The 14,958-nt window shown below is 37.9% G+C and overlaps 1 protein-coding gene across 3 annotated transcripts; it reads right to left on the minus strand.

Annotated features, from left to right (window-relative positions):
* Window positions 1-1,590: 1,590 nt before the first annotated feature.
* LOC122024687 (pyruvate kinase isozyme A, chloroplastic-like) lies at window positions 1,591-14,727 on the minus strand. Of its 3 annotated transcripts, XR_006123496.1 has the most exons (8): window positions 14,037-14,727; window positions 12,667-12,757; window positions 12,384-12,577; window positions 11,294-11,415; window positions 9,572-10,050; window positions 3,886-5,182; window positions 3,546-3,779; window positions 2,041-2,169 (listed from the first exon to the last, which is right to left on the minus strand). XR_006123496.1 is itself a non-coding variant. In XM_042583362.1 (6 exons), the coding sequence occupies exons 1-6, from the start codon at window positions 14,538-14,540 to the stop codon at window positions 1,868-1,870; spliced, it is 1,692 nt and encodes a 563-aa protein (XP_042439296.1). In that variant the 5' UTR covers window positions 14,541-14,721; the 3' UTR covers window positions 1,591-1,867. The 3 variants fall into 3 exon arrangements, 1 of the variants encoding a protein (XP_042439296.1); XR_006123497.1 differs by lacking the exon at window positions 3,546-3,779; XM_042583362.1 differs by lacking the exons at window positions 3,546-3,779; window positions 3,886-5,182 and having other exon boundaries at window positions 1,591-2,169; window positions 14,037-14,721.
* Between the last annotated feature and the right edge of the window lie 231 nt (window positions 14,728-14,958).

Here is a 14,958-nt window from a genome sequence, read left to right on the forward strand (position 1 = left end):
TAATTAAATAATAAATTCAGTGCCATGGACCGAGTTTGGGATGGTGGCCTGGCATCAATATTTAATTAAAACTTTCTTTTTATTTTTTCCAATTTTTTCTAAAAAAATTTAATAAAATTTAATTAAATAATAAATTCAGTGCCTTGGACCGAGTTTGGGATGGTGGGCCAAATATAATATGAAAAATATAAGACATAACGATCAATGTTGCACGCGCTCCATTAATACATAGAGCAGTAAACGTACTTAACATGTCCCCAGGGCATAGTACAACTGGGGTGCATAGTTTTATGATCGAAAAGTCCAGGGTTTGATATTCGGGGTGTCATTGCCTGGGGTTAACGTCTCGACTATGCGCTTTCAGCTGTGTACCTATATTTACCTCCCTTCATAACCGTGGGACCGGCTCTAGGGGGTCGTTGCCTGGGGTTAACGTCTCGACTATGCGCTTTCAGCTGTGTACCTGTATTTACTTCCTTCCATAACCGTGGGACCGGCTCTAGGAGGGCCGTTGATGTGGCGGTTCCACTTTTTTTTTTTTTTTTAAGTAAACGTACTTAACATAAATTTAATACTATGAGGGGATAAAGTATAATATTTACTAGGCTTATATATGTATTTAAATCTTCGCGCCCAATTGTTCGGATACCCCACTCACCAAATCGACCGATCCATTTCCTCTGTTCTCCGATCCTCTCACTCCCTCACCGCGATGATAGTCAACGAACCACTACCGCCACCGACGACTCCATGAAGAACTCGTCTCTCTTCCACGCGGACGGCGCTGATATCTTCCCGATCATTGAGAACGCCATCCTCGTCTCCGCCTTTGACCATCCCAGCGAGTTGCAACGGCAACGGGATACGATCGTAGAGTTGTGCTTCAAAGCGCTCCTCCCGCCTCTTCCTCTAGGAGTCAAGGCCGATGAGATCATCAAAAAGGACATCAAAGAGATCATCAAAAAGGAAAATGAGGAAGAGGAGGACCGATCCATCGACGTCATCGAAGAGGTGACACGGATTAAGGACATCCTTTCCGGCCATCACCATCAGATTTTATTTGTTCCAGTCTGCACTAGTTTAGGATTTTAGGATTCTTTATCACTCACAATACCATGAAATACAAACATTGGAAAGTAAGAAGTTAGATCACATAGGAAAAATTCCTGCAGTCCCCAAAGAGGAGGGCGTAGCACACAACTTTGGAGCGACAAGGAATGGGCACGTCCCGTTATACAAATCACCACCGACAATGCGATCAACCTCATAGATCAAGTGATGGTGCTGCCCTTTAGCTAATGCTGAAACTTTGAAACAGATGAGTGTGAACTGTATGCCGAAGACTGAGGGAGGAATGACAGCGCAAATGCTCTGTTGACAGGATCATTTTAGAACAGAGACACTTTGATGATAAAGAATTAACCAAGGATAAATTTGAGAGGCCTTTTGATTGTTGCCTGACAAGAAATGGCTTCAGAAAACAAGAAGTTACTTTTTTTATAGCCCCTGTATAAATGTAGTGTACATAAATGCTATTTTGTTCGATCAGAATTCATTCAACACCACAAGCCTAAAATTGAGGGAAAAAGGAGAAACAAAATGAAAAGTCAACAGATTGACTATAATAGATACACGAGAGTCCAATGCCTTGAAATCACAGGAAAACAGAAACAATGTGTTGGTGTTTTTATTCAACAGCCCCTGAAGTAAAGCATAATCATTATGGTAAATTAGTAAATCAGTCAACGCAAGATCAAAAAAGAAAAAATAAAACTCAAAGCAATAACTAGAGAATCCTGCACCATCTTCTAATCTTATCATATCTGCCTGTTTCTCATAAATTAGTGGGGAAAATCAATGTTTCTTCCTATGGCACATCGATCACTTGAATAGTCTGCAATGTATCAGACAGTGCAATGATCAAATCACCAGGCTGGACCATTCCTCTAGCCTTGAGCAAAGAAAAAGTGCGGTTCAGATTGTTCTCCATGTCGTCTGAGAAACTAAGACGAAATGGTATCAGACCCCACTGAAGATTCAATCGTCTTCTAACTGATGCTGAAGGAGTAAATGCAAACACTGGACAATCAGGGCGACAACGTGAAAGAAGTGAGGCCATCTCGCCAGTCCTCGTAAAGATGAAGAGTGCATCGACACCCAAGTTGTTTGCTGCAAATCACAATCAACGAGATCAACAAATATGCTGAAGAACAATCTCAGGCACAAAACTCCACTAAAAGAGGATATTCATTTAACAATACAAGTTCATCTACAATAAGAGGACATCCATTTGAATTTTGAACACTGCATAGGCTGTTGCCTATGAGGATTTATAACGCTTGTAGTATAAGATTTTCATGTATTCTTCTGAAATAAATAAATAAATAAAAATCTTAGAAAAGACCAGCATATCCATATTTTCTATTTTCCAACGTAAAACGTTTTATTTTCCCTCCCAAGTACCCTTTGTCAAACCCTAGTAGCTTTCAGTATATCCAAGTTCTTCCTTCTAATCTTTTTTAATTAATTGTGATATTCACCTAGGATGTTAGTTAGATCATCAGAAACCTATCTCCTAATTCAATCCTTTGCTGGACCAGAAAGTCAGATGTCAATCAGGTTGTCTAAACCACATAAAGGAACTAGATAGCATCAAGTCACATCATTGTTATAGCAAGAGACACCATGGCAGTTCCTAGAAGCTAAGAATAAGCAGGTGTTAGCAAAAAATTAGTTCTAATGCCAGCTTTTGTCTATTAGTTGGGTCAACAACGAGGACATACTAATAATCCCAAAATGTTGTATTTGGAATTTTACCCAAAAAATTGCTTATACAGTGCAAAATTGTTAGATGCAATTTATTTTATGGAAAACAAATATATATCTCAATATCATGTAGAATTCTTACAATACATTTGTCCTTATGGAGTGGGCAATCCTCCAAATACAGAAAAAAAATAGCAATTTCTTAGAGATAATCTCCTTATTAGCCATTAAGTATTATATATATATATATATATATATATATATATATAGGTGGTAGTTATCAATGGAAGTTACAACCAACTTCCTTATTTTATGCATAGCAATACAAGTTTCTTGGTTCTTCTAGAATATGTATAAATGATGTTCTTCTTATGTGGCAGCATGGGTTGATAATGTGGAATGGAGATCGTATCAATACCCCCTCCTTTGAAAGAAGGAAATTGTGCAACGAGCAAATCATAATTCTCCCAACTAGCTTCTTCAAGAATCAAGAGGTCTACGAGCCATTGGATTAAGAGGTCCAAAGAGGGGCACCCGCCTTCATTGATCCAGCGATGATTCATTACAGTGGCAATGTTAGTAGCATCACCCATTTAGGAATTGACAGGAAGCGACGGTGTGTGCAAAGTGTTATATTGTCCATAAGCACGACGTAGGAGAGAAACATGGAAAACTATATGCACTTTGGAGGAATGTGGAAGAGCAAGCTTATATGCAACTCGTCCAACTTTTTTTGAGATAGTATATGGCCCAAAGAATCGGGGGACAACTTTTCATACCTGCGCTTGGCTAAGGAACGTTATCTATAAGGTTGGAGATGTAAAAAAACAACATCACCAACTTGAAATTGGAGATCACGTCATTTGGAATTTGTGTGTGACCTCATACGAGACTGAGCTTTGACAAGATTGTCCTTCAATGTGCGTAGCATAGCATCCCGTGTTATTAACTAGTCTTCAAGATCAACAATATTAGTTTCACCATGAATATAAGATTGCAGATGCAGAGGATCTCTGTCGTAAACAATGCAAAGAGAAGTACCAGATGAACTATGGAATCTAATATTATATGAATATTTTGCCAAAGATAAAAACTTGGACCAAGAATGAGGATGTTCACCAGCAAAACAACGTAGATAAGTTTCAAGGCAGCGGTTCACAACTTCAGTTTGTTCGTCAATTTGCGGATGGTAAGCAGAACTCATATTGAGTTTAGTGTGACTGAGCTTGAACAATTCTTGCCAAAAAGCACTGAGGAATATCACATCTCTATCAAACACAATAAACCTCGATCACCCATGTAGACGAACAATTTCCTTGCTGAATAGGTGAGAAATAGATTTGGTAGTAAAGGGGTGAGATAGTGAAACAAAATGGGCGTATTGGCTCAATCTATCAACTACAACCAGAATAGTATCATAACCTCCTGACTTTGGCAAATTAATAATGAAGTGTAAAGAAATATCCTCCCAAATTCGGTCAAGTATGGATAGTGGTTGTAGCAAACCTACGGGAGCTAAAGCTTGATATTTAGACCGTTGAAAAATTAAACAATTTTGAATTCAGGCTTTAACATCATGCTTCATGCGTGGCCAGTAAAAACTTTGAGATAGCCTCCATGACCAGCGGTGCAAGTGTTATGAGATTCAACCAACAATTTTTGCCGTAGTGAAGACTTCTTAGGGATGACAAGCTTGTTTTTGTAGTAAAGTGATCCTGTAATATGTCTGCTGCAGCTCCAGAAAATCCAAAGGGAAAGGAATGACCATTGACAAGAAGTCAGCATGTTGAGGTAGGCGCGATAAAGCATCAGCTCCTATATTTTCTACACTTTTTTTTGTAAATGATGGAGAAATCAAACGACAACAATTTCAAGAGAAATCGTTGTTGTTCGTTTGTCGTAAGACGCTAGCCGAGCAAAAACTTGAGACTACAATGATCAGAAGTGACAAAGAAATGTCGACCCAACAAGTAATGCTTTCATTTTTCTAATGCCAATACCAATGCCAATAACTCACGGTCATAAGTAGATTTGAGTCTGTTTGAAAAAGATAAACCTTTGCTGAAATAAGAAATAGGATGTCCATGTTGGGAAAGAATGGCCTCTGATGATGTATCACATTCAATAGTAAATGCTGCATTAAAATCAGGAAGATAAAGAACTAGAGCAGATGTAAGGGCTAGTTTCAGTGTTTGAAATGCTGCAGTAGCTGCTTAATGCCATTTGAAGTTATGCTTCTTCGTGAGATCAATTAAAGGTTTGGCAATGAGACCATAGTTCTTGATGAATCGCCGATAATAACCTGTGAGGCCAAGAAAGCCACATAGCTCCTTCACAGAATTTGATAGAGGCCAATGATGGATAACCTGTAGTTTATCTAAATCCATCTCTACACCCTTGCATGAGAAAGTATGGCCTAAGAAAGATAGTTGGGGTTGATGAAATAAGCATTTGGACTTTTTAGCATAAAAAGTATGGTCCCGCAAGAGCTGGAAAGCGATGGACAGATGTTGCTGGTGTTGTTCAATATCAACACTATACACTAAGATGTCGTCAAAGAAAACCAAGATAAACTTACGTAAATAAGACCGAAATAGCTCATTCATTGTTGCTTGAAATGTAAACAAAGCATTCGTAAGACTAAAGAGTATGACAATAAACTCATAGTGTCCCCAATGAGTCCATAATGCAGTTTTGAATATATTATAGCCAGAGCGCAAGTCGATCTTGGAAAAAATGATGGCACCATGTAATTCATCCAATAATTCATCTATGTTGGGGATTGGATATTTATAAGGGATAGTAATTTGATTAAGGCGCCTATAATCCATACACATGCGCCAAGAATGATCTTTCTTCTGCACTAAAAGTACGGGACTAGCAAACGGACTAGTACTTGGTCATATAAATCCTAATTTCAATAATTTGGCCACATGTGTTTCAATTTCCGCTTTTTTAGAATGAGGCTAGCGGTATGGTCTGATGTTTGGTGTTGTAGCCAATGGTATTAAAGCGATAGAATGTGAATGGTATTTAAAGGGCGGAAGCACCTTAGGTTCATGAAACACAACCTCAAATAGGCTTAATAAGTAGTCGATTGGACATGCGGTAACCAGTGATTTGGCAGGAGTGTTAGCAAGTTGTGATTTGGTTATTGTAATCAATGGCTTGACAGATTCTGCAAATTGCTCCTTAGCCAAATATTGGAGTGTAGCCTCTGAATAAGATGGTGTTGTTACCCCCTGAAGTTTGTACTGTTTGCCATCTACATAGAAAACCAAAAACATCTCATTCCAATTTGTTTGTACAGTATTTAAAAATGCTAATCATTTTATTCCCAATACGAGATCTGCACCTCTAACTAAGGACGATAGTAATCCTGGAGAATACTCAAGCCTGATAACTACACTTTAACTTGTTGGTGCAATCGACCTCCTGGATTTTGATATTTGTTTGAAAAATATTTAATGGAGCTTGGTTAAGGTTAACATAGTCAATTGAGAAGTTTAGTCAGGTCAAGGTTAACCAGATGACTAGCAAGTGGTGAGTAGTCTATTGAGTGACTAGCAAGTCCAAGTAGGTCAAGATGACCTGATGCTTGGCAAGAGGAAAATCCTAGGGGGAGATAACCCTAGGTACCTAGGGGGAGGTAACCCTAGGAGGCGGTAACCCTAGGTACCTAAGGGGAGGTAACCCTAGGTAATGAGAATTCTTGAGGAGTAAACTCTAAGCAAAGTGAAAGTCCTAGTAAGTAAAGCTAGATGGTGCAGTCGACCGAACCAGCGAATTTTGGTAAACCTAAGTATAGTTTTACCAACACTATTTTGCATTACTATTCTCTATGTTATGCTATTTTAGTATTGTAGAAAAAGTCTTAGTGGATCAGGCGATCAAACATTGAGCAGAGAAGGCCCAAACAGGTCTGAAAGATCCGATATTTGGCAGGTGAATTAAGGCAAGCTAATGGAGATAGTGTGGTGAGGTCGTATCCCAGAAGGGGCAAACCTTAGGCACTTATCCAAGAAGAAACCAACGGAGATTTCTAAAGTTGAGATTAGAACAGTCCTTACTATCTTGTTCATACATTAATATATCTGTCTAACTCTGTTTTGCAGGAGCACTATTATTATTGTATTTGTGTTAACTATGTTTTGCAGATAGTTCCGAGTTGACCAAGGTTCTGTCGATCGAACCATAGGATTGGTCGACTGATAAAGCAAAAATGGCAGAACTCGTGACTTGGTAAATAGGCGGATCGGTCGACCGATAATGGGGATCAGTCGATCAAACCAAAAATGGAAGTTACAAACGATCAGATCGAATCTTCGCTGGAATGATAATTCAAGGGTTCGATCTACCAATAGGCTTGATCAATCGACCGAACAACGAAAATCATGGGATCAACCGATTTGAATCAACGCAAAGAAGGAAGGCGCGGTGTTCAATATACCGATAGAAGGATCAGTCGACCGAACAATTTTTTGGTTGACCGAACTCTGCCTAAAAAAGAAGCTCTCGAGCACCGAGCCATACACAACTCTCTCATTCGATATACTCTGCTCTTGTTGCAACTGTCCATGCAAGCTTCGACAACTCTACTTCGAGAAGTTCTCTAACAACTGTGCTACATCTCTATTTCGAACCAAATAAAAATAACCGAGTCTTTAGTTTTACTTTTTTTATTTCCACTGCAATTCTTACTCTGATTCAATTTTACGTTAACGATAAAGAAAAGATTTTTAACGAACGAGATTTAACCCCCCCCCCCCCCCTCTTCTCTCGTCTTTCACGATCCAACACAACTTCCATACAAATTTTGTTGCAGCGTATGATTTCGCCATTACCACTCTGCACACCAAATGTAGGCGTTGATTGTACCAACAATCAAAGGTCGTCGACTAACTTGTCAGACATGAAATTGTGCGTGGAACCACTATCAATAAGGATCAACACTGGACAACCATAGAGAGTTCCTTGTACTTTCATTGTAATGTCAGAAGAACTACCGAGAATAGCATGAAAAGAGATTTCTACCATGTCATCCTCCCTTCCCTTTATTTCAATTTCTTATGTTTCCTGTAACCGAATAGCCCCACCTTTGTTATTAGCAATTTCTAATAATGAATATGATATTGGTTTGCAACGATATCTAGGACTGAATTTTCCATTACAACGAAAATAGAGGTCCTTGTCTCGTCGTGCTTGTTTTTCTGCATCCCAGAATTTCGTTGGTGCAGTGGTGTTGGAAAGATGTGTCAATGGGAAAGATCGATTAATGTTGAAGTTGGTATTCTGGAAGGGAATGTAATTGGTGTTGTTTCAACCTTACATAATCATTGTAACACCCTTGAAATTTTTATTCATCTTTGACTATATTTCATATTCCAAGCCAGACTCATTGCTTTATATACACTCCGAGGTTTGTGGATTTGAATATCAATTTTTATTTCCTCATGTAATTCATTCAAGAAAACACCTAAGAGGCAATGTTATAGCCAATGTTGTACACGAGTAGCCCTTTTAACAAATTCCTGGCAATATTCTTGAACACCGTGAGTTTGTAAAATATTACAAATATGTTCATTAGGATTCTGAAATTTGGTCGGACCATAATTCTCTTGTAAAGCTTGAACTAAATCTTCCCAATATACCAACGATCGCTCATTATTGATCCAGGCAAATAGATCTAATGCATCATCCTTTAAGTACATAGCAGTCACATCTACTTTCAAGTTCTCAGGTGTTTGGTAATAATGAAAATATTTTTCTGCTTTGAGGATCCAACCTCTAGGATCACCTCCCTTAAAGTTTGGGAAATCCATTCTGGTGTGATGTTTACGTGAAAAATTACGCTCCCAGGAATTATCATATTCGTCAATATGGATTGAATGCTGTTGATTATCATTCTTGTGGCTCATACCACCCATCATAGGAATGTGGGCTTGTGATTTGAGAACAGCCACATCAGTGGCTAACGCATCCAAACTATTTTTGGAATTGTATGATGACCTCCAGTATTGGCAGAGGAGAAGAATGTATAGGATCGTCGAGAATCGAAGTTGATCGAGTATTCACCATTATGGCAGCAGATGTGGGTAAGGATTTTGATGGCTCTGATACCAAAATGTTAAATACAATTTATTTTAAGGAAAACAAATATATCTCATTGATATCACTTAGAATTCTTACAATACACTTGTCCTTATGGAGTGGACAATCCTCCTAATACGGAAACAAATAGCAATTTCTTAGAGATAACCTCATTATTAGTCCTAAGTACCTATATATAGATATAAATAGGTGGTAGTTATCAATGGAAGTTACAACCAACTTCCTTATTTTATGCATTGCGGTACAAGTGTTATGTTTTCTTGGTTCTTCTAGAATATGTATAAATTATGTTCTTCTTATGTGGCACCATGGGTTGATGACGTGGCATGGAGATCGTATCAAAAGCACTAAAAATAGATGTACCTTTATTGTTGTTCTACCGAATGGGATCTATTTTGAGGTTGGTTTCAAGAAACACCAAGAAAAATACTCTTTAGCACAAATAGGAATCAAGACAAATGATGAGAAAATTGACTTTGTTTAAGAAGCATTTATTTCTGCCATTTACAGTTATATCTTAAATAGTTAAATGTGATACTGAATTAGATGTAGTAAACATATATATAATCAATTTAATACCTAGTTTATCATACTCCAGTAGATGCATGAATAAATATCCAAGGAATAAAATTGAGATGAGCCTTGAAAGTCTAGATGAATAGAAATAGGCAAATTGAATGTGAAGATACTTTACCAATTGTAGCAGCCGAGTTACATATTTCCTCTGAAACTTTACCACAGAAAGAAGATGAAATATCTGGAAGATCGATTTCCTCATGAATCTTCTCTTCTCTCCACCATTTTTCAATTCGTAGGCTTACATTTCTAAGCACAGTCAACGCTTTCTCTGGATATTGGCCCATAGCTGACTCACCTGAGAGCATCAGAGCATCTGCCCTCTGTTTAACAGCCTCTGTGACATCAGCAACTTCCGCTCTAGTTGGCGTTGGATACTCAATCATAGATTCCAGAAGCTGAGAAGCCACAATTACAGGTTTGTTAAGCTGTCTGCACAATTTAACAATTTTTTGCTGAGCTGAAGGGACTTCTTCAAGAGGAATTTGAGAACCCATGTCTCCTCTGGCTATCATTGTTCCATCTGATGCATGGATGATCTCTTCTAGCTTTTTCAAGGAATCAAAACTCTCAATCTTTGCGATCACAGCAATTTCACTGAAATAAGTAGTATAAGCTATCATATAAGAATGTATTATTGCTTTGAAAACTCATATCAATTAGGCCCAGATGATTCTTTCCCAAAACATATTTGGTTAGTTGGTTTTGCTTCAAGATTTATCTTTCTAGTAGAATTCTCTTCCTCACCTGCACTCATCCTCTATGGTACAGAGGCAAAGGAAATTAGAGACTCATGAATATGCAGTAATTAAGTATCTATACGATATGAACATGTGTCATTTGTATGATTCTCATATAAGTTTGAAAAAACAAATACCAGTTAAGATGCATAATATTACTCAAGAGAGGAAAACTTGTCCAATAGGAAACCATACTGCATTATAAAGCCGATAATTCAAGTTTTCATTCACCTTCAATGTTAAAAAGCTTTAACTACTCCATCAAGATTTTTTAATATTATTTGACAATTAGGGAATCCATGCATTGACACTTTCTTAAATCTCCTCAGCAGATCTATATGATTTGGCATTTATGCTCTCTTATTTTCTCCAAAAAATTAATACAAACCCATATTTGATATTGCATTAATCTCTCTCTTCCAACTTATCCCATTAGTTTTAGTACCAGAATCATCAAAAGTAATCCTTAGTCAACATTAACAAACTAAGGAATCGTTCATGTAAGTCTGGAAAAACATTATCTTGGAGTAAACCCTCTAATCTGTATTGTTTCACCAATGTTGAAAATAATGATCATCAAATGCCATCAACCATTGTAGCTTATGCGGAACCAACAAAAATTTCAAAGGAACATTTTTTAAAAAAAAACATCATGCAATTTATGAATGTGTACAGGAACTATAAATGAGCTGACCCAAACAGTTGGAACAAATATGGTTTAATTATAATGATAATGTGTAAGAACTATAAGTGAATTTTATATTACAGAAAGTTTTAATGCAAACACAAAAACAAATAAATTGCTTTTGTAATTGAGGGGTTGAATTGACATGAGCAGATTTTAATCAAAGGAATATAAATCCAGATATGCACAAATAAACATTCATAAATACTCTCAGTCACATTTGCTAATCTACAAGCTATAAGGTCCAAGTCTTAGACCAAAGGAGAAAACCTTAGAGAATAAACTTTTTTGATGATCTAAAAAACTTTGCTAGTAGTGTGCATGATCTATAGAAGAAGCAAAAAAGCAATACATATTGGGAAAAAATTAAAAAATATATATATAAAGTGGAAAAAGGACAAAAAATGCTATTTACTTGTCAGGGCATCTTGCAGCTATATAGCTCTTAAGATGATTTATGACATCTGCAGACTTGACAAAGGAAACTGCAATGAAGTCCACACCCTCAGATATTGCAGAGTCAATATCAAGCCAATCCTGCACATATTCAGGTCATCAAAACAAGGATGAAGATTAGTGATGAATTTTGACAGACATAATTAGGTAGCTAATATTTCTTACTTGTATATCACCTATCTTCGTATCAGTTTTTGCACTTACAAGGGCTGATTACTAACAAACAACTAAACCCTGAATATGGTTTTGTTTTCCTTGTCCCACTTACAAGGAAAAAATGGGCCAGAATATTTCATCACCGACCAATTCCATGATACTCATCATTTAGAAATATGATTTAAAATCTGACTCAATTATTGGAGTGAGATTAAACCATGCAATTGCAACAGATTAAAATGCATGAGGTTTTATGAAAAAGTACACCAAACTTAGATGATCCAATGATGTCAAAAGGCAACTTTTTAAGTTCTTCTATAGTGTCGAAAAATATAACATCCTCCAATAAGGTTGATGGTGACTTTTCAACATGGCTTTTGAACTGATATTTATATTTTTGCTCGTCCAATAAATTACATAAGAAAATTGTTAGATTCAAAATGAACATCAAAACAAGATCTTGAGAATAAATAGAACTAGTGGATGTTTAAAGAAAAACAATCTAAAATTTAATTTACAAGCTATGAATCCTTTCTCAATTTGTAAGAGCACAATTCATATACTTGTAATTGGAGTTTAGAATTTTCCAAAAGTAACCACACTAACCCTTCAATAAGGTTGATGGTAACTTTCAGGCATGGCTCTTGATAACTGATATTTCTGTTTTTTGTTCATCTAATCAATAGATCAATTACTCAAGAAAATTGTTAGATTCAAATGAATGTCAAAATGAGAGCCAGGGAACAAATATTACTGATGTTTAAATAAACACAACCTAAAATTTACTTTGCAATCTAAGAATCCTTTCTTAGAATAACATATACTCTAATTGGAGTTCAGAAATTTCCACAAGTAACCACATTGAGTGCACATTTTCAATGGGAAGCACAAACCTTAGAAGAAATTGTAGGAAGCATTGCATTACGTTCTTGGACTAGTCTTCCATTCCTCCGGAAAGTAAGATTAGCACGTGGCAACAACAGCCCAGGATCATTGCACTGGCATTTTACATCTGGACCTATCTTTTCAATCACCTCAAACCTAACCATTCCTCCGTCCACAAGAAGTTCATCGCCAACACTAACATCTGCATTAGTTGCAACAAGACATGAGACACCATATGGTATAATGTCCTTCACTTATCAAAAAGGGAACAAAAAAATCTGAATCTTTGACCTTCAGCAAAGCCATCATAATTTACAGCAATGGTCCGTTCTGGAAGTGCTGCGTCAAAAGCTCTTACACTAAATGTCCAAATCTCACCATCCTGTGTAAAACAGAATGTTAACAAGATCAGGTGTCACATCACTCGAAGTTCACCAATTTCAAATCAAATATAATTTAGTCCCTATGGTTTCTCCACATGGACAAGATTGGATTAGAATATCATCTTGATTGTATTCATATCACTACAAAACTTTTATTCATAGTTATTTTGTGGATTATGACATTGATAAACTGTATTCATATCATCTTGAAACTGATTTTGTTTGTGTACTCGTTGCATATGATTCATGAGAGATCCACGAATTGTGAGGAACTTAAGTTTGGTTCAAAACAAGTGTTAAGATGAAATGACTAATGTAGACTCGCAACTAGGCTTGAATTTCCTCTGCATGATTCTGGATTAATAAATCAGTTTGACAGGTTCTTTCATGGAATCACGATGCATAGGAATGTCACGCCTCATGTCATGCAAAGTGATGACTGAGATCCAACAAACTTTATTGCATGGTTAAGACCATCCATTATTTCCACCTACTAATCTACATGTTACAAAACTCAGTAATACATGAAACACACAATTCAGATGATGTCTTATTTCAGGTTCAGCTGACCCACATGATACTAGGAAGAAGAAATTCATTGCAAATCCAGCTACTAGTAAGCTTATATGATGTCTGGAATTTTAAGAATTTTTTTTTTAGAGAAGCACTAGTTCAGATAAACAGATATCCTTGATGCAGATCTTGTGAATTGTGAACCATGTTCATATAAAACAGTAAGGACAAAATGACACATCGACCATTTTCCCTTAATTGTTTACCAAGGGCAATGTTAGCAATAATATTCTGCAAATAAGACCCCTCCTCCATCTAGTTTGCACCTATTCCCCAAAGATAAAATTTTCAAATAACACAGACAGTCCCAATATCATTAATGCATTTGAAGTAGATGAAGAAAAGTTGCACAACCACTAGGAGGTTCAAATAATAAGATTGCAGTGGACATGCTTTTGATTTTTAACGAAGCTATATTAGTTCATCTCCAACTCATCACATTGCCGATCAATTTTGTTTAAATTTGCAAGCATATTAAAATTCTCTGTGCTATGTTGACCTATCGTTGACTAATAAACGAGTGCACTTCTCCTGAGCAAAGGATATGAACACAATAACAACGAAGAATGATAAGCATATGAATTTGAACTCCCCGAATGCGGAATACTTTTGCAGAGCTTAATGATGCTCATACCTTGCATTATATAAATGCCGGAATGAAATAAAGGCGAAAGTAATCGTATGAAGCAGGTGCAGGAAACTAACCTCGGCCTTGACAGAGGCGTCACCATCGAGATCCCCCATGTGGATCTCACTCCCCTCGGTGTCCACCATCACAGCCACGGCGAACCCTTTCTCCTCATTGAGGCGGCGGACCTGTCGGATCACCTGGCGGTGCCACTCGCGGGTGCCGTGGCACATGTTCACCCTGGCGACGTTCATTCCTCCGACAGCGAGCGCCTCGATCTGCTCGGCGGAGCAGGTGGCGGGGCCGATGGTGCAGACCAGCTTGGTCCGCCTCGTGCTCCGGAATCCGTTCTCCCGAAGCTCGGCCTCGGTTACGGCGTCTACGTCGATGGATGCGGCGCCTCCGTCGGAGGGGGTGAGGCCTAGATCGCGGAGGGAAGAGGAGGCGCGGAGGGAGAAGGAGCGAGGGCGGGAGCGAAAGACAGAGGCGTAAGGGAGCATCGAAGGCTTGCCGGAAGATAGAGCGGGGAGAGAAGGAGAGGGGACGGAAGGCGAGAGGAAGTGGAGGGCTTGTGCCGCCATTGCGATTGCTTGCTCGATCGATCGATCGATTGAAGAGCAGAGAAGAGGATGGTTGATTTCTAAGAGTCAGAGCCAGAGGGAACGAAAGTGGTCCGCCAAGTGGGGCCCGAAAAAGCTTCCCCGTCCGACCTGACCGACGGTGTCGTCGCCATATACGATCGGACGGTCTGGTCTATAGAGGCTGACCGTAGAGGTGGCTACTGGTTGCTGACAAAAGAAACATCAAACGCTGAGTGCCTTTGCATTTGAACGTTGACTATTTATTACTTATTATATTTTTACCATAAATTACAAATATATAATATATTTTACCACAAATTTTATAATGGCATTTATGCATTCATAGATTTAGTAACTACAAATATAATAAGGCATTTTACTAAACCGTTTAGGTAGGTTTATGAAGTTTCATTTCACG

The sequence above is a fragment of the Zingiber officinale genome, chromosome 1A, assembly GCF_018446385.1.
Source record: "Zingiber officinale cultivar Zhangliang chromosome 1A, Zo_v1.1, whole genome shotgun sequence".
NCBI lineage: Eukaryota > Viridiplantae > Streptophyta > Magnoliopsida > Zingiberales > Zingiberaceae > Zingiber > Zingiber officinale.

Excerpts from the sequence above, each read along its gene's own strand:
- LOC122024687 (XM_042583362.1), bottom strand. The coding sequence starts at position 14,540 with ATGGCGGCACAAGCCCTCCACTTCCTCTCGCCTTCCGTCCCCTCTCCT. Across the intron at positions 10,051-11,293 it reads GCTGCAAGATGCCCTGACAA|TGAAATTGCTGTGATCGCAA; the intron begins GTAAATAGCATT and ends TACTTATTTCAG. Across the intron at positions 2,170-9,571 it reads TAACTCGGCTGCTACAATTG|CAAACAACTTGGGTGTCGAT; the intron begins GTAAAGTATCTT and ends TGTGATTTGCAG.